This window comes from Saccostrea echinata, unplaced genomic scaffold (genome assembly GCF_033153115.1).
Source record: "Saccostrea echinata isolate AGI-Se365-2 ecotype Australia unplaced genomic scaffold, CSIRO_AGI_Sech_v1 ptg000054l, whole genome shotgun sequence".
NCBI lineage: Eukaryota > Metazoa > Mollusca > Bivalvia > Ostreida > Ostreidae > Saccostrea > Saccostrea echinata.
The window spans coordinates 28347027-28374696 of NW_026889803.1; the positions used below are offsets into that span (position 1 = coordinate 28347027).

At 32.2% G+C, this 27670-nt stretch overlaps 2 protein-coding genes across 2 annotated transcripts in view; both read right to left on the bottom strand.

The window, feature by feature from the left end:
- Positions 1-18502, bottom strand: part of LOC133172469 (putative cysteine protease YraA) — a 74348-nt gene extending 55846 nt beyond the window's left edge. The window contains exons 1-3 of the mRNA XM_061307356.1: positions 18423-18502; positions 11428-11565; positions 10797-10893 (exon numbers count right to left, since the gene is read on the bottom strand). Coding sequence (XP_061163340.1) covers positions 10797-10893; positions 11428-11565; positions 18423-18473 — 286 coding nt within the window. The 5' untranslated portion in view covers positions 18474-18502. The remainder of the gene's footprint in view (positions 1-10796; positions 10894-11427; positions 11566-18422) is intronic.
- LOC133172466 (uncharacterized) overlaps positions 12389-27670 on the bottom strand; it is a 57242-nt gene continuing 41960 nt past the window's right edge. Inside the window, exon 2 of the mRNA XM_061307352.1 lies at positions 12389-12399. The gene's annotated coding sequence lies outside the window, so the exon portion shown is untranslated. The remainder of the gene's footprint in view (positions 12400-27670) is intronic.

Sequence of the window (27670 nt, forward strand, 5' to 3'; positions counted from 1 at the left end):
AAAATTATGCTTGTAGCATTCATATTGGAGGGCAAACATATAAGTATATCAGTTGAATTTGGTTTAAGTTCACTTGTACCTGGACACGTGGGGATCTAGATGATATCGATAATGGGTGTTTAATTCAGTCAATGTAAACAATATCACCCTTTTGTTCTTATTGAAGACATTGACTTCTAATATATTACAATGAATTCGTTAATCATTTGTTTGTTTTTTTTACAAGTATAAATATGTCTAACTTCAATCATTTGTTTGTTTTCTTACATGTTATATATCTAATGGGACGTTAAACAACATACTATCAATCAATCTTTTAATATGCACACTTTTAGCAAAATATTCCTGACAATATGCGATGAATATCATGCAATTACAATATTATTATAACAATGGTGAACGTTGTCAAGAAGTTAAGATATCAACATTCTGCAAGCAGGAACAAAAACATGTTTGAGTAAAAAATAACCTACAATATGATTCGTTTTAATTTTTCTGATTTTAAAAAAATACAAAATTTTATTTATCTAATATGTATTTATACATCTTGCAAGCTCTGTTTCACAAACCTGCTAAATGTAAATTATGTAAAAGGACAAATTACAAAAACGTTTGGACACAAATTTTATATATCTTCATTTCAAATGTAAGAAGACACTTTAAGAACAAAAGGTACTAAAAAGATATGTTTTGGTACAGGGGATGCCTACTCCTTCTATGCACCTGATCCCACCTCTGGTGTTTCCAGGGGCCAGTATTTTTGCCCTGTTCACAAACGTTTTTATGTCATTGATCACTTCGTTGTCTTCATCTTTTACATTATGGAAATTTGAGAAACAATTACATATAACCAAAAAATCTCAACGGACAATTTTAGTAAAATATTCTCATTTTCATGGTATTTTATTCAATTTCAATGTATTACGTCAAATTATAAATTTGGGGAGACTGCAAGAATATGAATTGTTCTTAGGTATGTCACTCGTCAGCTTTTAAGAAAAGTTCAGTCAAAACCTCTAACTTCAAAACTATTTATTTCAATTCAATTTTATAACATATTTGAATTAAACAATGCAAATCATACAACATTCAAATTTAGAACTGCTCACAAAGTCATAAAGAAACAAGATTTATGAGGGACTATTTCTTGCAGTGGAAGGATATTTAGAAAAAAATCTTTAAATTTGTTAAATAAAATGTCTTGGAACTTTAGCCCCCCCCCCCCCATATTTTTTACTAAGAAAATATTTTCCGTTATTATATGCTATGAATATTAAATATAGGTTCAAATTTATATTTTTAGAACAAATAATAAACATTCACTCAACAGACTTTGCCAAGAAATGAAGATATATTGAAGGAGTCAAGATAAAATTTACACAGTTTTTTGCCTGAAAAATCGCATATTTTGATCAATATCTCTTAAAATTTTCATCACTGACCCCAACTTTTTGTTTTGTTATTTTAAAATACACGATACTTCCAACCGATCAGCACTTAAGTCATAAAAAGTTTGATACAAGAAAATATTTTATTGCTTATTTAGATTTTTAATACCCAAAATATGATACTATTTTAGTGCAAAAAGGTCACATAATTTTTGCACATTACTGTGGAATCATTTAAATTCGTGGGGGTCAATGTTCGTGGGCAAGCAAAATTTTATTGGTTCGTGGGGATGTTATTTCGTGGGCAGCTCGTTTATTTGGTAGATTTAATTAATCAGTACGTTGACAAAATAATTGTTCGTGGGGATGTAAATTCGTGGGTAAGGGTTACCCACGAAATCCTTGAACATTGATCCTCCACGAACAATAATGATTCCACAGTAATTTGCATGATTTGTTCAATGTTAAATAGTATTCAAACTATTTTACATAAAATAAGATTATATTTATTGCCATGATTACATCTGATAAAATTTGATAAAGATTAAAGTGATTAACGTAAGAGCTACAATTTACCGTAAGTAAAAAAAAGGTCAAGTTAATTGTACTTGCTTACTTAGATGCACACTGATCCCCAATTTTCTTGACGATTTTGAGTCATGCTATATGAGTACTTCTCAAAAATATACCTTTCAAAAAAACCTTTTTATAACTAATTTCATGAGTGATATTCCTTAAGAAACTCATGTCATTGAGTGTTTTTAATGAAAAATCTTTGGAATACATATAAATATGTGTTTTAGCAATAACACAGACTGTACAATATTGTGTATCACGTGTCTTAAAAACTTTCACTTGAAAAGAAGATACCTTAATTTGTCTGTCACCTAATGTGATGAAGTAATTTTAGTTTATGTCTCCATAAGAGTGATAAATTTTCGAACGTTTTGGAAAAATATATACAATCAATCAGTTTAACTTAGCAATCCAGTATATTATATGCAGATTTTCATATAGATAATTCTACAAAATATTCATTAGGCATGCAGTTAAAAGAACTCAAAATGATAATAACCTGTTTGTATTAAAATGCAACGATATGTACGTACGTTTTAGTTTCACTTAAGCATTTCTTACTGCGTTCACAGGACTGCCCTTTTTGCTTACATATAAAAAAGTTTCCAACAAATCCAGAAAAAAAGCACCAAAACACAAACATGATGTAGTTAAGAATGGTTTCCAAATAAACACAGCAATTGGTGACCTCTTCCTCTTTTTGAATCGAGTATCATTTAACAAATCTTCGCTTGACTAAGAATTTAGGACACTTATCGCTTGACTAAGAATTTAGGACAATTATCGCATCATTCCAACAAAAAGGAAGCCATGCCACTATGAATTATCAAATGCAGAAAAGAAAAATAATAAATCCAGGGTGGAAAAAACGATTCCTTCATTTTCAAAGTAGAACTTCAAATGTCAAAACCTTATTTTCATTTTCAAGGGCGCAAGTCATAAGACTGACCCACATAGGACTGGTTTACATAAGCCAACGTGCAAGAGTATACCTGCTCTTTCTAAAGAAAGTTAGGGTTTATTGTTGATCCCCCCTCTATCCGCCAATCACACTTTCTTGTTATTGTCCCTCCTTCAACATTTATAAAGATCGAGCAAAAACATTTTTTGATAAGTGCTTCGGCACATACAATAAGGTTTTGAAATTTAATTTGGCCTCAGGCTTTTCCAGGGGCTTCAAAGGTTGTGTAAAAAAGTAAGATAAATTGTCGCTGGATTTTCTGCTACATTGAAAAAGGATTTTTTTTTTTGAAAAACATGTATGATTGGCAATATCATGTAGATGTGCAATACGTTTCGGAATTCTGGTATCTACCCAGGTGATTCCAATTCATATTTAAGGATTCTATGTTTTAAGGAAGATTATCAAAAGAATTTTACGACATATTTGGTTTCCAGAATGTATATATTCCTATGTTAAACTTTGATAATCCATTGTTCCCCCAGGAGTCATGATTTCAAAACTTGAATATACACTCCATGAGGATGCTTTCAATTTATAAATATGACTAATCATGGCTTTAATGTTCTTGAGGAGAAATTTGTCTACATCTTCCTTTGTATAACTTTGATCTGTTGTGGCCAAATTCTACCCCAATGGGTCATGCTTCGAGCAAACTTTAATCTACAATAACTGAGAATGCTTCTATATTAATATGACTTATCCCGGCTTTGCTGGTCATGTGAAGAAGACTTCCAAAGATATTTCCTTTATATTTCTGTGTATAAATTTGATCCCTTGTTGTAGCCCCATCCAACCCCCCACCCCACCCCCGGTGTCATGATTTGAACAAATTTGAGGATGCTTCTGCATTAAAGTGAAAAAGGGTGACGATAAAGAATAAAGATCGATCTTGTAAAAACTTCAAACAATACAAATAAGTGAACAAGGCATGAACACAGACCCTGGAAAATCCAGATATGGAATCAAGGGCCATAAAATTCAAAATTTAAAAAAAACCCTTGCTCATCAGAACTATGCATTTAGTTTGTATGCATAATGCCTAGGAACAGATAATATTTTCAGTGAAATTAAGCATTTTCACTATATAGTCAAAAGCATCCCCCTCCTCTAACAACAGAACCACTTACCCAAGGGTCATAGAATTTATAATTTTGAAAGAGGCACCCTTGCTCATTATAACTATTCATTTAATTTGTTTTCTTAGTACCCAAGGGCAAAAAAAAAAAACCAAAAAAGAAAAAAAAAACCCAGATTTTAAGAAAAATAATGCATTTTCACTATATAATCAAGAGCCCCCCCCCCCCCCCCCCCCGGACACCCCTGCTCATCATAATCATGCACTTAATATGTCTTCCAAATACACAAGAGCAAAAAAGACGATTTTCAGAGAAATTATTCAATTTCACCAAATAATGTAACCAATAGAGCCCAACTTAACACTGGAACCCCTGACCCAGGGGCCTTGACATCGACAATTTTGGAAAAGGCAGTCCTGCTCATCATAGCCTTGCATGTGATATATCTACCAAATACCCAGAAGTAGAAAAGAAGATTTTTACAAAATATAATGCGCATGAATTGTATTTTTCACTATAAAATCAATAGAGCCTCCCTCCTCCCACTCACCCGAACCATTGACCTAGGGTCCATGAAATTCAAAATGTTGGAAGATGCATCCCTGCTCATTATAACCATGCATTTAATAATTAATATGTCTTACAAATACACAGGAGTAAAAAAAGATTTTTAAAGAAATAATTCAATTTCACTATATAATCAAAAGAGTCCCACCCTAACACCGGAACCCCTGACCCAGGGGCCTTGATATTCACAATTTTGAATAAACGCAGCCCTGCCGATCATAACCATGCACGTAATACATGTATATGTACCAAATACCAGGGAGCAAAGAAGATTTTCAAAGAAATAATACATTTCACTATATAACAAATAGAGCCTTACACCAGAGCCCCTTCCCAAGGGATGTGATATTCACAATTTTAGAAGAGGTTCTTTGCTCATAATGACCATGCACTTAGATTTTTTGTTCAATATACAGGTGAAGTGGGAAGAAGCTTTTTAAAGATCTTATGCAATTTTACTATATGATCAATAGAGCCCCACCCTAACTCCAGAATCCCTGACCTGAGGCCATGAATTCTACAATTTAGGTAAAGGATTCATTGTATGTTATAATCATGACAACAGTTTGACAGCTTGATGTCAAGGAGCAGGGGAGAAGATTTGAAAAGAAGATTGAAAAAGATTGAAAATTGCATTAATTTTATTGGTTTTAGCCCCACCTCTCAGGCCCCCGGGGGGGATGAAATTCACAATTTTTGCCCCCCCCCCTTGCCCAAAAAATGCTCTATACCAAAATTTGTTCAAATTGGTTCAGTGGTCCAGAGAAGAAGCTGAAAAAGTTTACGGCCGACGAACGACGACAGAAGAAAACAGATTGCACTAGGTCACCTGTGATGTCGCGTCACTCAGGTGACCTAAAAATAGTTGGGTCTCGTCTTTCGCCGCACGGCAAGAACTACAGACGTTGATATCATGACGTTTCCCTTAGACACTAATTTTGAATCTGATGAATACATAAGATTTACGCAAAATGGAATGAGCTAAGAAGTATCAATTGGAAAAAATTCAATGAATTTTAATACAAATCAAAACAAGACGGTTTATAGCAAAATGGCAATAAAGGTTACTATCATAAAGACGCACTTGAGAGGTTTAAAAGATATGTAAATGAAATGAAAATGACTGCCGAAAAGTAACGTCATAACGATCGACGTCAGTAACATTTTTGCCGTGCGGCGATACACAAAGCCATTATGTTAATCTTAATATTTTAAAAAGTATTTCATACAATCAAATGAAATTTCAGGACAAACATCAAAATAGATAGGGGTACTAGTATGTCAAATTTTGTTGATAACATTTGATTATTAAAGATTTTATAGTAGCTGTGACATTACTTTTTGATCAACTCTCGTATATGGCAAATGAAACATTTGAAGGAAAATTAATTGATAATGTACAATCAAGGGGAGGTTGTGCGTCATTATCCTATACTAATTATAAGATAATGACTAAAAACATGTTTTGTGTTTCATCTGACTCAAAAATAAACTTCAAACAACAAGTGTATAGGTCTTGCTGATATTTGTGCAGCCACTATTTAAGAGACATTAAACATTTTGATGTGGCCTTGAATAAAGGACAGATCAAATAAATACGAGCATTATTGTACTTAAATCACTGAACCTTTATACAAAGTTCTTCCATGTTTGCCGAGGAATATTTTTTATCGGAAGTACGTCATAAATTCAGATTCTAGCAGGGTTCAATTTCGAATTAATTGCCCTGTTTTATGGACAACATAAAACCTAGTGTTGTAGAGAATTCAATCTGCGCGATAAACTATAGATTAGGAGGAAATCGACTTTAAAAGAATTTTCAAATTATTTTTACTTTAAATTTTATTTATATAAATAAGTGTTTTTTAACATGTTCAAGTACGAGTATATCATATAATAATATTGCTTAGAGAAATGACGGTCAGAAAGGAAGAACAGCAGAAGCTACAACAGATCATTATTATATTTAATGTTCATTTTAAAGTCAGGTGTACTTGTCTATGCATACATATACTGAAAAATACAGCATGTTGTTTATGCCTTTTCAAGGACATATTCTTGTTTCTGTTACCCACAATTTAAATTCACCTGGTGACAGGTGTTCACGGCCAAGATTTGTCCCCTAAATTCACTCCACCTTTGATTACGAGCAATTTTCATTGATCATCGTGAACCCTGCACACAGGTAAGACTAGAGTCACCCACGTGACTATGACTAGCCGTCTTGCAGACACCTAATCATGCATTATTTATGACGTTGTTTCTTATCAAAATATTCTTCGATAAAGATGGGTCCTTCAAATTGGGGGTGGATAGGATGATATTTTTATCATCGTATCAGTATATGGAAAAACCATGTTACTTACAGTGTATGCAAAGTAACATTATGTTATTGCTGTACAAAACCATCGTGGTTGTAATTAAAGTGTAAAAGAGAGGAAGGTTTCATCTAAATGTTGTACTTGGATTGCTTTATGTGGAATTGAAAACTTATTGTTGTAGATCGAACTACAAAAATACGTAAAATGTTAATACTGTTCATTTTAAATAAAATTGTGTGCAGAAAAATAATTGTGATAACTTGTATATTAAATATTCAATAATTATATAATTGGCACAATTCTGTTGAATATAATTAAAATTTAAATTTAAAGAAAATCACAACTTAGTTCACTGCAAATGCTTCGAACAAGTTTGGTTCTTCAAGCAGCAACTGTAATACATTTTTGGGAGGGGGATTTGGGAATTTTATACATGAGATCCATGGGCCTTGAAGGTCGCCCTAAGTATCATGAGTTTCTGGGGCTATAATCATTTTGAACCCACCTGGAACTGGAACTTTGGCTTCATGTGAACAAATTTGTACAGTGTGGTGAGAACAATCGTAATCATATTCATAATGTCTTCTCGAGATTCGGAAATAAAGAAGATAATGTATACTAATTAAGTAATTATTTATCTCCTACTTGGGACCTGATCTCTGGAACCAGGGGACTTAAATTTTATTACTTTTGTACATGTAGAAAGTTTGGCTGCTGATTATTATTCAAACGACTTGCCGACTAGATGTCTTTGAATTTAATATATTTTCAATATAATATTAATTTTACACTTTCACAAATATGACAATAGTCAAAGTGCTAACTACAGTATTATGTATACAGTTTCGCTGTATTTGTACATGAGTACAGATGAAGATATTCAAAATTTTCATGCACATACATTTGCAACTTAGCCCCAGTCTTGAGCCTGACTGCTGGGCTCATAATATATGAATTTATCAATTTTGGTAATTGGTTATGTGCTTATTGTAAGTACAATCATATTTACTTTGACCACTGTATGTCCTTTAAAAGAGAAAAAGATTTCAACTAAGCAATATCCTTGGTCCTGAACCATGGATTCAGGGGTCGAAAATTTCACAATTTAAATGAAACTTAAGGAACCTATTCCATTTATTCAAGCAGTTTGCCATCTAAATGTGTTTGAGGAGAAAAGAATGTTTCATAGGTATTTCAATATACATGTACCCTGAATCCAGGGGTCATTAATTTCACAATTTTGGTAAAGGATCATGGCTTATTATTATAATCATGCCAACAGTTTTATACCACCCCTTAGACACCCAAGGAGGAAAGAATCATGAATTTCACAAAAAATATTCCCCTTCACCCATAGCTACTATATCACAATATAGTTGAAATTCGTTCAGCCGTTTTTGAGAAAATGGGTGACTCCGTGACATAATAAAAATATTTGAGAAATCTAAAAATAGATAAGGGTATCTGTTAATTAATGTTATTTAAACCACTTTTATATTCTCTTTTCTCTGCTACTGCATCAAACAGTACTACTGATAGTCCCAAAAAAACTGAGCAGTAAAAAAATCAGTTTTGTCAGAGTATGCCTTGGCTTTAATTAAAAAAAAAAGACATTCAGTTGCACGTATACACTCAAGTAGAAACCTTGTTGATACGAAACTGAAACCACATTAAAATAGGTATTCGTCATGGGCTCCTTGTTCCACTGACCTCCAATATATATAATCAGTGATCTACGTTTTAAAATCTCCTTATGACATGTAATTGTAGACCTGATAAGATAAATTTGAGACTTTTTTGTATTTTTCTTTTTCTTTGTTTGTTGATAGAGTACTTGTCCCAGATTCATTTTTTATGATGATATCAGAGGGGCTGCTCGAGATTATAAATATTCTTATGTCACTGAAAATTTCATCCTTATCTATTATCCTTGTTCAAGGTAAATTAAAATTCGATTTGTTATAAGATACATTGTACTTTGCATTTTCATTGTAATGTATGTCTGTATATCTTGTAATTAAATGACTTTATAATTTTTCTAATTATACGCTGTCATGATTGTAAGATTTCAATATGATTATTTTTTTAAGGAAATAAATAGGGTTCATCAATCTCACAACAACAAGGCGAAGTTGAGTCGTTCATGAGATCGATGAACTCCTTATAATTAATAAAATAAATCACTTATCAGAATTGTTATTGACTGACTACAGAAATATATATAAGTATATTGGAACATTGAAACCAATTTAGTGCGTCTGTTCAACCAAAAGGAAGATGGATTGGGTATTCATTATGGATTCAATTTTTTTAAACCTAATTCTGTCTGACGAAAATGCCCAGAAAAGTTGTGTTCATGCATATGTACATGTATCAGCAATAATGAGTGTCCGTTGCCTTTTTTTCTCAAAATTTCAATCATTTACTTATTGTGCTTTGAAAACTCCAATATATTTTACTCAAAACATCCGCAAATACTTACTAGCACTAAACAGGTAAAATTGCAACGTATGTTTAACATATGTTGAACATACGTTGCCATTTTACCTGTATACATTTGTATCCTAACAGCAACTGCTGTGCAAGCAAGCACGATTTTTATAAATAAAATTCCTTCGATTTTTTTTTTGGCGACCAAGCACATTATCAGTGTCATTTTACGCTCTGAATGTTTTTAGATTTATATAAAAAAAAAAAGAAAAAAAATTATATAAATATAAATGCAGCCAAATAAACCCACGAATTATTATTATTATTATTATTATTTTGATGGAACAGTTACTAAGGAAAGGCTACATGTTTCCATATACATGTGTACCAGTCGTTCTACAGAAACGTGATCAAATAACGATTTCTTTTGTCGCAAATAAATTTACAGTCGTTACTTCATCTTTCTACTGAGTTAAAACATCGATTTTAATGCTTAATCTCATAATACACAAGTGGTTTTCATTTTTTTCTAAATAAAGGAAAACAAGCCTCTTCTAGCAAAGAAATCATGGTTCATACTTCATGCGAAATTACATCATGTCGCATACATATGAACTTCCGTAACATTTCAATTGCATACCAACTATGTAGATCTGACAATGAACTGACCAAAGGTGACAACAGTACGTAATAAAATCATTTCTAGTTGCGAATCAAATAATTAATATCATTACTTTTTCGACATAACAAAATGAATTTGATAGACAACTGTTGTCTTTCTTCCATAAAGGTAATCAAGCCATGGTTTCCCAATTTAGGTGCAAAATGTTTTCTGTCTGTAAGCGAATTATTTTTGATGTAACATCTTATAAAATTTGATAATATTTCTTGCCGAGAATTTTAACTTTTTTTGCTAAAAATTAACTTCCGTAACGATTTTTCCCCAAAATTTCATTTAATATCGGATTCGTGCCAGATTAAAAAATATATACATGTATGTACTACCTTTCTATATTTAACATCAAAATAAGAGGGCAACTTAGGTTTACTTCAATCTTGCTCGACAAATTTACTTCCGTAACTCAAATTGGGATCACGGGTATATCGAAGTTGTACATATAATATGTAAGGATACCAGATTTGTGGGTGTTCCTTTTGTTTCAAGTGACTAATATGTCCAATAGATAATCAGATTGTCCGATAGGCTATTTATAGCAATTTTTTTCATGTTCTATTTCCTGGACTGGTCCGTTAATTGTAGAATGACAGATACAGGAGCGGTAGAGCAAATAAGCTTTGGTATAGCAATTAAAAGTACGCATAGCGATTACATACATCGAAGTGTATTTTTTTCATTGTGATATGTTGGACGAAAAAAGAAACGTGCTAAAAAATCACAATTTTATATCTCCTTGGTTAGCTTTATGTTGACATTTTTAATTGGTTAGATCTGAAATAAATACACCCAGCCTACCTGACTCATACATGTTTTTCACCAAGTCCAAGAATCTTTTGTCTCGTCTCCAGTAATCTGGTGCAAATCCTCCTGGAATGATAAGCCCAGCGAGATCCTGAAACACAGCAAACAGAATCGCTCCATAATTTTATTTTATTTTATTATATTTTTTTTTTACTTTTTGTAAAAGAATTGATTATATTGTCCACTGTATGATTAAAAGAGGCTTAAAGGGAAACATTGTTGTTTAAATTTCTACATTTGCAAAATATTGAAAATCATGTGAATAAGACAGATATTATATTACACATAGATAAAATAAAGTAATCATATGTCGATTTTACACATTCAGGAAATATTTACAAAACATTATAGTTTTAATAGAAAATGATATTTTGGGGGAAATATGATTTTTTTTTAAATTATTTTCTACTAAAGCTGCGAATTTAGAATCTTATTTTAAAAAGATGACAGTATCTATCTAAAAATAGACAATTTCCATCGATACTGGGAAAAGATACACAAGTAGCTAAAATTAAACGTTATTTTTATAAACAAAGCTCTGATAACAACATATACTCTCTCGTGATTTGTCGATAAATTAATCGACAAACAAACAAATTGGATTTTACCAATGTCATTGAAATACCTCGGCTTTGACTTCATCAATACCCTCTTCCGCTTTGCATGGATATCCGTGTTTGGAATTGTATGTCTTTCCTTTTTCTGGACCGATAGTAAATGTTTCGTATCCCTCCTCCCTCAGCCGATAATATGGGTACCATAGCTGTAAGACAAAAGAAAATTAATTAATACATCTATTATCAAACTTAACGTAGAATTTATTTTCAAAGTTTCAAAACATGTAACAGTACATGTTATAAATATTGAAGAATATTTTCCCTTAGCAGTCTCTGAAACCGAAGTAGGGTCACAAGCTATTCAGATTAGATTTGATAAGTTACTGCAAAATATGAAAGACATACGCTGAACTTACACGAGTTCAAACAATACTTAGTACTGACTGGAATATTTTGCACCATGTTACAAATCAATGGACAAGGAACTACCAGGGCATTAATATTAAAAAAGATCGGCCATCTACATATGTTATTTTTAATGGATATCTGAATCGATACTTATAACTATGTGAATGTCATTTTAACTTAACCACAACCTGCAATGCGAAACGAAGTTTGCAGATTACTTGCAATTGTTCCAACTGTAATCAAGTCTTTTCTGAAAAAAATTGGTTTTATCAAATGAACTCTTTATGACTGTGGTACTTAAAAGTGATCATATTGCAGAGTTTATTTGAGAAAATAAAACATTTCAGAAAGGACAATTATTTTCTTTCCTAATTAAGAATTCGACAAATGGTGCATGGAAGTATATGAACAAAATTATAATACATTTCTTTACATAAGTTTGGTTTATTAATATCATTCGTAATCTAAGAATCACTTTAAAATCTGTGGCTTGACTAAATAATAAATGTGACGTCAAGATCAGAAGATAACATCTACATGTAATTAGAATTTACATTACATAAATCTTTTAAAACAGTATGAATAAAATCAAACAAGCTTGGTCTACAGGAAACATTTGTATTTAGATCAAGCTAAATATACATGCAGCTAAGCATGGTTATCGTGAAGGGTTACTGCAGATACATCTAATTGTTAAAACCTTTGATAAATAGTTATTAGGAGTAAGTAAACGACCAAGAGAGAGAACAAAGCACGAAAAACGGACATAAATCAAGATACTCAATGTTGTTGATTCCAAATTCCTTCAATATAAAACCTTAAATCAAGGTCCTGACTCATTATTCACTAGCATAAGAACACCTAGGTCATTCTCTTTTGCGATTTGAAAGACATTATCTGCCTAAAAATTTTTAAAAATCATAGACAGCAATGATCTTTTACGATAAAACATGGATCAAGGTCATGACTCTTTGCAAAGCCACGGACAAGTAAAACATTGTCACTTTCATACTGGCTTCAAAAATATAAGTTAAATACCGAACTTATATCATAACCTAAATTCCAAATATTCTTCATTTTCGAAATATCGCCCGCCTGGCAGAGTGGTAAGAGAGTTTACTCTAGAGTCGCGATGTAAGGACTTGATCCTTACGTCGCGGGTTCGAATCCTACTGCGGGACGTGGAGACCGGTCCTTCGGATGAGACTGTATAAACCGCGGTCCCATGTCGCAGTAGGTGCTGGCACAAAATGGCCCTGGGTGCCGAGTATAGGTCTAAAATTTGCAGCCTTCCACCGGCAAGTAGTGGCGTTTCCATATGAGTGAAAAATTCTCCAGAGGGACGTTAAACAACAAACAAACAAATCATTTTCGAAATTCAACAGCGGATCAAGCATTATATTTATTCTGTGAAGTTTATGTTTTGAACCGAGCGCAATTTTAGCCCATCGTCAAAACTGATCTTCACCTATGATCTTAAATCAAGGTCATGATACACTTTATGAAAAAAAAAATCAACTTTGTGTTCGACTTAGTTGTGACATTCGCCCCCCCCCCCCCCCCCCGTTTTTCAATTGTTTCAAAGATATGAACAGGCTAGGGCAAAATAAGTTAAGTTTTGTGTCTACACTATGCCCTTCATCTTGTAAATTACATAGCAACAAACAACTCGGCGAGGTTGATATAATTACCACTAAATGCCATCATCTGAAGGTAACCTCTACGAAGGTAATGAATATATGGATAAATACTGCACAGAAAAACTCAAACCAAATAATCCACCTAAAAAGTTCATATTTCTTTATAGGTGGTATACAGGGTTGAATAAATGATGACAGCGAAGGCTGCATAGGAACAGAATTTAAATCGACAATAAATATCCTATTTACAACAAACAGCCGTGTTTTATTTTCCTAGTGTGTTTTATATCTGTAATTTATGCTCATAGATAGGCTTGTTAAACGTTTTTCCTGTTCAGTTGCACAGCTGGATCCTGCCGTCGAAGCCATTGTTTACAATGTTTTTTCGTTTGTTTTTTTTTTCATTTTTTTTTTTTTTTGGCGTGTCGAGTGTCACAGTCACAAATATACAATGCATTGTCCTTCCGGTTATAATCGCCTTCCAAACTGGTTATTATAAATTAAATATCAGTTTAAAAACTGTCTACATTTGCATAGTTTATACAGTGACTATAGATCTAAATAGAGCATATTAAAATCGACACCATGTCGTACAAGTGTATGTCATTTTCAATACATGTAAAATTGAACATTTGACAAGGACTCGACATATCGTGTTTTGTGTTCGTATTTTACTACAATAAACTGGCCGCTCCAAAACCTAGGATTGATTGATTGTTTGCTGTTTAACGTCCCTCTCGAGAATTTTTCACTTATATGGAGACGCCACAACTTGCCGGTGGAGGGCTACAAATTTTGACCTATACTCGACACTCAGGGCCATTGAACAGTGATTGATCTTTTTTTCGTGCCAGCACCTACTCCGACACGGGACCTCGGTTTATACGGTCTCATCCGAAGGACCGGTCTCCACGTCCCGCAGTGGGATTCGAACGCGCAACGTATAGATCAACTCTTTACTCCGCGACTCTAGAGCAGATGCTCTAACCACTGCGCCACGCCCCTAACAAAAAAATACTATAGTAAACTATAGTTAACTATAGTTTACTATAGTTAACTATAGTAAATCAAAGTTCCAAAGTTTTTACCATAGTAAATCAAAGTTCTAAAGTTTTTACTATAGTAAATCAAAGTTCCAAAGTTTTCACTATAGTAAATCAAAGTTCCAAAGTTTTTCTTATACTTAATCAAAGTTTCAAAGTTTTTTCATTAGTTTAACAACTTATGTATTTTTATTTTTTTTTTTATCATTTAGCCGTTTTAGGGGAGGGGTGGATATGGGGTTGGTTGGGGCTGGTTTTTGTTGTACATCTTTATTTAAATATACAAAGTAGTTAATTCAAATGCAATATATACATTTATAAATTTAAAAAAATACATGTTGACTGAAGTTGATGAAGCAGATATTTTGATTCTAAATGACACAATAATATATTATTTTTTCTCCATACATACGACTTACGTTACATCTGCATAACATTAAAATTAAATGAATTGAAATAAATATTGCTTATTTATCGGCGCAAGCGACAACCATTACATTAAAATTCATATCTTGTACATTATTCTTTTAGGGGAGGGGTCGGGTTTTAAAAATGTTCTCTAAAGCTTTTATGAATCTTAAATTTGAAATATCATAAAATGTAAAGAATGGGAATCAAAAACATAATTCCACAGGATTTATCGTACTTAATCAAAGTTTCAAAGTTTTTACTATAGTAAATCAAAGTTTCAAAGTTTTTACTATAGTAAATCAAAGTTCCAAAGTTTTCACTGAAGTAAATCAAAGTTCCAAAGTTTTCACTACAGTAGATCAAAGTTCCAAAGTTTTCACTATAGTAAATCAAAGTTCCAAAGTTTTTACTATAGTAAATCAAAGTTCCAAAGTTTTCACTATAGTAAATCAAAGTTCCAAAGTTTTAACTATAGTAAATCAAAGTTCCAAAGTTTTTACTTTGGTACTATAGTTAACTATAGTAAACTATAGTTAACTATAGTTTACTATAGTATTTTTTTGTTAGGGGCTGGAGACCCAAAACCTAAGAAAGGCTTCTTCTATCAAGTAAAAATTAAATTCACGTTCACAATATCTTTAAATAACGAGAAAAAATCTGGTAATTTATATTACGAGTAGAGATTTCGTAATTACGAGAAAATTGTATCGTTATTATGAATTTTTTTCTCGTAAGAACGAGATTTTTAGCTCACCTAAGCTGAAAGTTCAAGTAAGCGTATTTGATCACATTTTGTACGGCGTCCATCTGAAAAAGTTTTCAAATTTTTGTCTTCTTAGGAATAACTGGTTCAATTTCAATCAAACTTGCCACAAAGTATTTTTGGGTGAAGGGAATTCAGTTTTGTGCTAATGAAGAACCACTCTCTCCTAAAGGAGAGATAATTCTTAACTAGTGAAAATTTGATGGTATCTTTAGAAAATCTTCTTCTCAAGAACCACTGCATGAACCGGAAAAGTTGAAACTTAATTTAAAGTTTCATTATATAGGATAGGAAAAAAATCTTCTTAAGAATAGCAAACTTAAGGCATGATTAGTTATATTGAAATGGAAGCATTATGAAGGTATTGTTGATTAAAATTTGTTCAAATCATGGTCCACGGGGGTAGGGTTTGACCAAAATGTGCGATCAAAGTTTAGCATAGGAATATATTTGAAACGAATCTTTAAAAATATTTTCGAGAAAAGCAAAGACATGATTAGTCATATTGATATGGAAGCATTCTAAGGTAGTGTAGATTAAAGTTTGTTCAAATCATGACCCCCGGAGGTACTGTAGGCAGTGCCCACAATAAGGGATCAAAGTTTTACGTAGAAATACAAAGGGACAAATAACAGCAGGGTTACAGTGATTCAGGTGAGCGTTGCTGCCCATGGGCCTCTTGTTTTTAATTGACACTAACAAGCTTTTCTACTAACCAACACACCGATTCCGAGATTGATCTGATTGTGTGATAAATGAAATTACTGTATCTGAAACATACAGATGTATATGTTTAATTATAAATTTACCTGTATGTCATGTTATAAATAAATATTGTATACTAAGTTTGTGTTAACATAAGTATCTAAAAACACGATGCACTATCTTCTTGAAAGAGAAATAAACACCATTGTTCATCCTTATTTACTTCCCTTAGTACATATTATTATACATTTATTGACTGGGTTCCAGGGAAGCATGCGTTTTGTCGGACCCAAGAGCCAAACTGTTTGCCTGAGGCCATTAGGCCGAAAGCAAACGGTTTGATTCGAAGGGTCGACAAAACGCAATTTCCCCGAGAACTCATGATCATTCAATGTTTTGTTATACCTTTTATTTTTTGACATACATGTATCTTGAGCTGCCTTTTATGATGAAAATTTCCTTTACACGCATTGCGATAAAACTCGGTCAATTCTTTATTTTCGAACACTAACGAATGCAAATAATATTTAGCTGGTCCCGCCCACCATGTTACGTAAGCGGTCCAATATCTAATTGACAGGTCCAATATCTCATTCTGCGGTCAAACATCGATTTTTATGACCGCTGAAGATGAAGTAAAACATTGGAAATATTCGACTTTTTAGTACAGTGTACAGTGTATAGACATATATAGGAACCAATCTTTAAAGGTATAACATGCACGTATATTTTTATAGAATAAAGAGAAGCACTGCAAATCATAACTAATCTTGGTGTATTAGTATGTAATAATTGTCAAGATAATACACATGTAATTTTTTTTTCTAAATCATTAAGTTGCTTTTTTAATCGTGAGTTGAGCTGTTTTAATTTTTTCAAAACAACAAAAAGATCTTTCTTGACTTTTTGCAATATTTAAAATCCTTTGATTTTGGCATGAATGTACATTTCATGTAAATTCTACCTATTTTCATGTAATCGACTTGCAAGTCGCCATGTAATAACTCATTTTCCTGCGCTTTCTTCACTTATAAGGATGTTAATAAATTATAAGGAGTTTTTAATTCCAGTATCCAGTTTATAACCAAACACATCAGAAATGACACCTAAATTTCGCAAGGTAGAATATACATTTATTGACTGGGTTTGAGGGCAACATGCGATTTGTCGGACCCAAGAATCAAACTGTTTGCCTGAGGCCGTTAGGTCGAAGGCAAACAGTTTGGTTTGAGGAGGCGACAAAACGCATTTTGCCAGAGAACGCAGTCAATAAATGTTTAGTTATACCTTTTATTTTTTATTTTAACGTTATTGTTTTTTTTGACATACATGTATGTCGAACACCAACGAATGCAAATGAGAGTTAGCTGACCCTGTCCATTATGTGACGTAAGCGGTCCAACATCTCATCAACACGTCCAATATCTCACTCTGCGGTCAAAAATCGATTTTTTTATGCCTGCTCAGTAAAACATTTGAAATGTTAGACTTTTTTCACTACTGAATTACAAATTTTTAAAGGTATAACAATGATATTTGTTCATACATGTGCCTATACAATATGAAAGAGTTTCAACTTACACAATTTAAAAATTAAATTAACAAACTCGTCAAATAACAACCTGTTCAGTCAATTAAGGTTACATATTTTTAAAAAGGCTTTTAATTTACATTGCATTCTACGTGTTTTAAATGGAATCATACCTGGTACATACCGGCATGAACAAAGAGAGATAACTCAGAGTATTCATAATTATTCAAAAGTAATGTTTAAAGTTATTGAAACTCTCATAAATGTTGTGATTTATTGGCAGAATTTCTAACAATGCTCTCCAAAACTATGAGTGAAATTTACAATGAAAAAAATAATTAAAATAATCATAATATTAACAAATGAATGACAAATTTTTATTAGGTATGTCCTCTTCAAGCTATCGTAGAAAACTGCACACCATACTTGTTGAAATGAAAGTACAAATAGGTGATCTAAAATCAACATTTGCAGCGAGACGTTGTATTGTTGCGTGTTAATTCTCACAATAATTATATAGTTACAAGGAATAACAGAATATTGAAATTTATTAGATACTTACTTCAAGGTCTTCATAATTGAACTCCGTTAAAATGCCGACTCTCTTTGTCATTGTTACTTAGTGGACGGGAAGTAACTCTCAAATCAATGGTAACCCGTCCTAAGGTTCTGAATTTCCATAGAATTTCCTTCAAACTTCATTATCACAGTGTTAATTATATATGTGGAGAATATACAAGATAATCGCTAAGAGGGGGGAGGGAGGGGATGCTATCTCACCACCTTTTTCGGAAAAAGAGACCCCGCGAGTGTCGAGTAAAAGCATTTCAAAAAAATAAGGTGACATAATAGCAAAGGACTTAAAACCACATCTGTATATCAATTTTTTTTTAATTAATGCTTGAAAAATGACAACTGAATGCACAGGAACCACCCAAAATGGTATCCATTTTTTTTTTATCTGGCTTCTGGGAGGGGACACTCCTTGCGACGACCCTAGCTGTCAAAATTAAAATATTCAATGAAAAAAATATTTTTTTTTTAATTGAAAATATCTACAAATAAAATTTAGGTTGTCCTGGCTATGAAAAACATTGCATATTTTTGATACTTATTTGATACTTATGATTTTTAAAAAAAAAAAAAAATATCATTTGATACCATGGCAAGACGTCACAGATCAGTTCCAATATAATTTCAGGATAGCACAGTGAATTGAAAAGAATTATAGATTTTTTCTATTTAAAAAAAGTCAATTTCATGTCCTTTTAAATAAGGACATGTTATTTTATATCAAATATTTATACAGATCTGTTTTTTAATAAGAACAATCAAAAACAACAATCACAAAACTGAGTTAACAATAAAGAGCTATAGCGATCTAAAAGTTAAAATATGGGCAGCCTCTGGGATTAGAGTATGAAACTCTGGGTGTACATACGCAAAAGTTCACACGTATTTATAGATCTATACCTCATACACTTAGTTTCCAAAGTACGTATCCACATGCGTTATTGAATTGTCAATTCAAATTAAATAACTTATGTAATAAAATATATATATATATATATATATATATATATATATATATATATATATATATATATATATATATATATATATATATATATATATATATATATATATATATATATATATATATATATATATATATATATATATATATATATATATATATATATATATATATATATATATATATATATATATATATATATATATATATATATATATATATATATATATATATATATATATATATATATATATATATATATATATATATATATATATATATATATATATATATATATATATATATATATATATATATATATATATATATATATATATATATATATATATATATATATATATATATATATATATATATAATATATATATATATATATATATATATATATATATATATATATATATATATATATATATATATATATATATATATATATATATATATATATATATATATATATATATATATATATATATATATATATATATATATTGAACTTATAATTATATATCTTTTTTTAATTTCATAAATCTAGGATAGATTCAGGATGTACGTCTGCATCCTAATGTGCTTCAACCCTACTCCAGGATCCCATATTGAGTACGCATGGCCCTACTTCTTGAGGAGATTTTGAAGGGGGAAACAATATTCATTCGTACATGAAATATATGGAGATAATGAACAGTATTCAAGCTCAAAAGTCCATTAATCAATACAAAATAGGAGCAGAGCAAACACGGACCACCAAAACATCAGAGGTGGGATCAGGTGCCATGGAGGAGTGAGCATCCCCTGCCGACCGGTCACACCCGCCGTGTGCTCCTTGTCATGATCGGGAAATAACGGAAAAATCCGTCGACAATTCAGTGTGTAAATAATGGCCTAACAATTAGTGTGAAAAACGTCAGTCAGCATTTGATTCAATGATAAATTGTATTTGCTGACAAGGTCATTGTACAGTCCCTGAAACGTTCTACTTTCCCACTTGAACGGTGAGCGAACGCTGAACGAACGCTGAACGAACGCAGAGCGAACGGTGAGTGAACGATGTGTGAACGCTGAACGCAACTTGGTGAACGATGTGTGAACGCTGAACGGTGAGCGAACGCAGAACGCGAACGGAGCGCAAACGCGAACGCAAAGTGAACGGTGAACGAACGGTGAACGCAAGATGAACGATATATTCGGAATGCCTCTGATCTTTTCCTTGCATTGAAACTATTTTATTGTATTATAATGTCAGGTGCCAAAAAAATAAATAAATAAATAAATAAGTAAACCAATAAATGAATGAATAAATAAGTAAATAAAATAAATTCTCCAAAATTGTCCTAAGAAAGACGATTCATGCACATTAAGTTTTTAATCACACGATTTTTAACGCAGTAAAACATTGCAATTGTTGCCGAACGCTGAAGTATAAAAGATATTTTTTTAGTTGGAAAATAAAAATGTTTATTCTTATTTGATAACAAATCAGAGAAAACTTCTGACTTATAGAATGAATTAAAGCGATTGTAACATCCATTCATATATGTATCTCCGTGTCAAGGCGATTTCATGTAAAGTAATAAAAAAAAATTAATTACAAAGGTCAGTGGACGTTTTGCATTTATACGCTCGTATTTTAAATGTTTAATACAATAATATATTATGTGTCATTTCTATTTTTCATGATGATTCATTGAGCAGACTTCTACATGTATCTGTAGATGGCCGTGATTATACTCAGACAAGATAATACAAAGATACATATTCATATCATTTGTTATAAATTCAATTTTCAGAACTTGATATTTAAGTAATATGCTGTTATAATTTTTATCAAACAGACAAATGAGAGAGAGAGAGAGAGAGAGAGAGAGAGAGAGAGAGAGGAGATTCCGTTTCAGCCCCCCCCCTTCCTTTCAGGCTTCACTAAATGTTTGCACCTATATCAAACAATAACTCTCATATATTTTTTTCTAAATATATTAGACAGTGAAAGTAACTTTTTTTTATCAACAAATCATATCCATCTGTTTGACAGTGTTACTCGTTTTTATTTTCCTGCTTCAAGTTCACACGAAGTCCAGTGTGAAAGTTTCGTCACATCGAAGACGAAGTGCGAGTATTTCCAACAAGTTATAACATTTATTTTTATCATTTCTAGATTTGATACCAACATTTGAATAATTAGTGAATAAAATATATTGGGCATTAACACTTGAATTTGAAACATGCTCTCTGCCAATTTCAAATACCACCGCCGACACGTGTACATTTTGAACTACTATTGTTTTGTGACTTTTTTAGATGCATGTTTGTTTTGAGACTGAAATTTTTGTTCTAAAAAAGACCTTAACTTTTTTTTAACAGGTTAATTAAAATTTTCTGGAAATACAGTACTGACTAAGTAACCGATTTAGGGGAAAAGGGGGGGTATTAATTATATCGAATAGCAAACATATAAAGTTACGGTGAAGAAAGATCTTTTCTCTATAACTATAGACTTTACATACATGTATTATAGTAGCGAATATTCTGTAGTGCATTACATTTTAAATAAATATTTCCTTTAAACACACTATCAATTTAATTCGCTCCAAAGATAATAAATTAACAGGATATCCGCAGTACTATGTATAACTCTCAGAACTAGTTGTATCATATTTTCTGTAGTAATTGAATAAAAAAAAACGCGTTAGAAATAAATATTTTCGTAATTTTGCTGCGTAATTATTTGACTTGGATAATTATATCTCCATTAAAGATTTGTCGTCTTTAACAAAACAACAAAATGTTGCAGTGCTTGAAGTATTTGCACATTGGCCTTAGTTAAATTTAATATTTCAGCATCGTTCTACATAGGTACAGGATGTGCTTATAACATTTTTTTTCCAGAGTAATTTAATAAATAACCTAATAGCTAAGTTAGAATAATAAAAATATATATCTTAGATTTTCCCCCCATGAAATAATGATTCTTCAAACACGATATGTTAGTATAAAATTAAAAAATCTGTAACTCCTTACCTACAAAAAGATAAGTCCTTTCACTTGGGAGTTCCGAATGGCAATGACAACTGAACGATATGTGAACGCTGAACGCAAGGTGAACGCAAAGTGAACGGAACGAAGAGCGAATGCTGAACGCTTTGTGAACGGTGAACGCGAGCGCACGGTGAACGCAAAACTGTGAACGGAGAGCGAACGGTGAACGCACGGTGAACGAACGGTGAACGCACGCTGAACGAACGGTGAACGAACGGTGAGCGAACGGAAAAATGGGAAAGTAGAACGTTTCAGGGACTGTATCGACCATAGAACTTACGAAATGATGACTTTAAACGAGACAGCTGATATTCTTGTTTCATCAACTTATTTGTCAATAATTTACCTCGTTTTAGAAATTGTACATACGTAGAGCATGCTCTTGCGTATCGAATCAACTGAGAGATATATACCCCGTATGCAGGTGATGAAGGTATATTGCTGCATAAGTAAGGAAAGTTGACGATTGAAAAGTTAAAGTCATCACGTTTATCATAAAGCTTGGTTGTTAGATTACCATTAACGTCTTTTTCAAGTAAAATATCCAAATATGAAACAGATGTGTCAGACTCTGTGGTATGTTTTATCTCAAGTTCACAAGGATATATCGTATCGACATGAGAATGGAAATAGCCATTGTTAATTGACAATACGTCGTCGATATATCTAAATGTCGAGTTGAAGGCCACAGCGAGTGTTTTCATCTTTTCATGTACAAGATTTTGGACAAATTCTGCTTCATATGAATACAAAAAAAGGTCTGCTAATAACGGGGCGCAATTGGTACATATGGGAATTCCAATAGATTGTTGGAAGACCTGGTCTCCAAAAACCACATAGATATTGTCAATCAGAAACTCAAGCATCTTTTTAATGTCAACTTCAGAATACTTGTGTGAACAATCAGAATGTTTTTTGACAAAATAATTTTGCAAATGACCAATGACAAGGTAAGTATATTTACGAGTTCCATTTTTATTGAAAAAGCAGCTGTCAATGATATCAAAAAGCCTGGACTTTAATTTATCGTGGGGAATGGTTGTGTACAAAGTTGAAAAGTCGTAAGTTTTTAAGCTGTTGATTTTGGTAAAATCTTGTGATTTCAAATTTTCCAAAAGTTCCTTGGAATTTTTAAGTATCCACATCTGATTTACACCACTTCTCGAATATATTGTTGCACAGTACTCTTGAAGTTTCTCCTTCACCACTGTTAATATCTTAGTGAGGAGTAAAGATAGAGGCTTGGTTGAACATTTACTGGAACCCGCTATGTATCTTTGTTTGTAAGGATTTTTATGAAGTTTCGGAATCCAATATAAATATGGTAATTCAAATGTATGTACATACATGTATGTTGATTGTATGTTGTTGCCCAGTCTTAGCAGCAGAAGACATGATTTGAACAAGAGTCGATAAATTATACATTTAAATGAAATATATGGAGATAACGAACAGTATTCAAGCTCAAAAGTCCATTAAACAATAAAAAATAGGAGCAGAGCAAACACGGACCACCAAAACATCAGAGGTGGGATCAGGTGCCATGGAGGAGTGAGCATCCCCTGCTGACCGGTCACACCCGCCGTGTGCTCCTTGTCATAATCGAGAAATAACGGAAAAATCCGTCTACAATTCAGTGTGTAAATTATGGCCTCACAATTAGTATGAAAACGTCAGTCAGACGTCAGTCAAATATGTATAATAGGAAACTTACTCATCAATACACATATCCTATTTATCATATATAAATTATCACCTCAGTTTTGTTCAAATTCAAACTGGCCTACAAATAACGACGAAGATGCTGAAAATTCTGTAAAAAGTTAAACGTTTGACGACAATCAAATTTTGCTCAAGAAAGCTCATTTGAGCCTTTCATTCAGGTTAAATGTATATAGAAACTTATAGAAACCCTTTCACTCAGGTTAATATGTATAACTTTTAAGAACCTTTTCACTCAGGTTAAATGTATAACTTATAAGAATCTCTGCATCAATTTGACCCTTCTCTGAGTTGCCAAGTTAGACAACGACGGTCTCATGAAAAAAAATCTTTTATTTAAAATGTCTAATATGAAGAGTAGAGAAGAGTACCCGAATAACAACTTGATTGTTGACACGAATCATACTGAATTATCAATATTGACTTTTGAGAATATCTTGTTTGAGAAATACAATGCTGCGAAGTTAAAATGAAATGCAATAACCAATCCGCCTAGAAAATGACACTGAATTACTATCAATGACGATATAAGAACGAATATTGACCCCCACAGCAATCCTTTATACGTGTAGAATTAGCAACATATAGAAAAATATATCTTTCGTTGTTCACCTTCTTGCTCAATTCTGCAATACTCAACTTGGGCCAAAAGTTGAATCTTCAATTTGATCTTCATTTTTAGATTTGTAGGACGTTTTTTTCTATCCCTGAATACTATACAGTTTAACTTAAGCTTGTATAAAAAAAATCACGTTGATATTTCGGTATGAATCTAGAGAACAGATCGGTGTTTCAGATAGCCTCAGGTTTAAATCGAATATTGGGAAGACAAAATTATTTTTGAAACTGTTTTGATGAAGTTTCTTCTATACAACTTCTTTTTTGAAATATTTTACGAAGAATGATTTATGACTTGTTTGAAGATACATTTTAAAAGTTTTTTTTTATCAAAAGGAAGATTCTCCTTTAAACATTTCAATGTTTAAATATAGACCTTCTTTTACACTTTGAAAATCTTCACATGTAGTGATGCATGATCAGTTTATTGTACTTTTATTATTGGAGGCAGAAAATGACACATATTTTAGATAATTAAGCTTAATTAAATTTTATTCAAGATAGCAAGAAATTGTTTATACAAAGAGGAGGAAAAAAAAAATTCAATTTGTATATTGTAATTCACTTTTTATTCACGAGAACTTTATTTTCGCGTAATTAGGCGAGACGATGTGCTCGCAAAAATTTCATTCTAGCATATACAAGTATTCCTTAAGATTACTAGTATATAGAACAATAATCACAATTCGTGAAAATTTTGCCTCGCTTATAAAGATCGAGTTAATGAATATCTCGCGAAAATAAGGTGCCGCGAAAATTTAGTGGTCTACAGTACTTAAGATAAATCCTTGATTATAAGGAAACGGTTATATTCGCTACGATTGATCTGATAGTTGAAATCAAACAAAATATTATCTCTAATACATGTACGTACCTCATAGATACTTTTATGATCATATAGGTATTTTTTAAATTTCCTAAATAATAATGACAGAAAATAAATCGTCTTATACTTGGTTATCTAAAAATTTCCAATGTTACCCACAGAGGAAATTAAAAGAACTTATCGGCGCTAAAACAAATCATTTTACACGGGTCTCTGGATCTGTCAATATGACTCCGGTGTTCTTTTTCATTTTCTGGACTCTTGTGAGGTCGGGGCTCTCTGCTATCACTCCAACGTTTACAGTGAATGGTGAATATGGTTTTTGTTATCATATATATTCAATAATTTGTCAAAATGACATTTAAATTTGATTCAAACTTGTATCAACAACTTTTCTGAATTCTTATCTTTTTATTCAATGAAAAACTATTAATCAATTCATTACGACATTATTTTCTTTTTCCAAATATATATATGATTGCCATAAAAAAACATATATTAGAAAAGCAAAGCATATTTTATTTAATCCTTGAAAGTAAAGTATCTAAAAAAGTTTTTTAAAAATACAGGAAATATTGAAGGGGGGTTTAAAAATTAGTATTAAATTAGACGGTTTCTGTTTAGTTTCATTTGTTTATTTGCTGTTATTTTTCCCCCCAATATTTCAGTATGTTCTACAAAACCCGCAGACATTGTGTTTTTACTTGACGCTTCGGGATCTGTGGGTTCCACAAACTTTTTAAAGCAGCTGGACTTTGTGAAAAAACTTTCCAACATGTTTGTCATAGGACCCAGGAATGTCCAGATCGGAGTTGAGACGTTTTCCACGACTTATCATCATCATTTTTTTATGAATAAATATTCCACTAAAATAACATTGCTTCACGCCATTGGCCAAGTACCATACCAAGCGGGAAGCACGCGTACTGATTTAGCTTTGGCAAACGTCATGGACCATGATTTTAAACCGACTTCCGGGGACAGGGACCACGTGATTAACATTCTTATTGTAATGACTGATGGTATGTCCAATAACGCAAAGGCTACTAAATTGCAGGCCCAAAAACTTCATCAAATGAATATTACAACATTTGCCATTGGTATTGGCAGTGGAATTAATCAAGCTGAACTAAAGCTCATTGCTTCTGACCCCGAAAAGGTCTTCAAAGTTTCTAACTTTGATGCTTTGAATACACTTGAATTTGAAATTTTGAAAACAACTTGTGAAGGTAAGTATCTACGACTTTGCTTTTTCTGATCAATCTCCATCTTATCTTGGTTGAAAAAAAGAAATTGGTTGAAATATGGAATATGGAAATAGCGAACAATATCCAAGCTCAATGTCCATTAAAAGAATACAAATCGGGATCAGAGCATCAAAACATCAGAGATGGGATCAGGTGCCATGGAGGAGTGAGAATCTTCTGAAGAGCGGTCACACCCGCCGTGTGCTCCTTGTCATGATCGGGAAATAACGGAAAAATCCGTCGACAATTCAGTGCGTAAATAATGGTCTTACAATTATTATGAAAAAAAAAACTGTCAGTCAGCATATGACTAAATGAAAGATTGTATTTCCTGACAAGGTCATTGTATCGACCATAGGACTTACACGAAATGATGACTTTAAACTAGACTGTTGATAGTCTTGTTTCATCAACTTGTTTGTCAATAACTTACCTCGTTTTAGAAAATGTTCATACGTAGAGCAGGCTCTTGCGTATCGAATCAAATAAGAGATATACACCCCATATGCAGGTAATAAGGGTTTATTGCTGCATATGTAAGGAAAGTTGACGATTGAAAAGTTGAAGTCATCACATTTATCATAAAACTTTGTTGTTAGATTACCATTAACGTCATTTTCTAGTAAAATATCCAAATATGAAACAGATGTGTCAGACTCTGTGGTATCTTTTATTTCAAGCTCACTGGGATATATCGTGTCGACATATGAATGGAAATAACTATTGTTAATTGATAATACGTCGTCGATATATCTAAATGTCGAGTTGAAGGCCATAGCAAGAGGTTTCTTTTTCTCATGTCAATA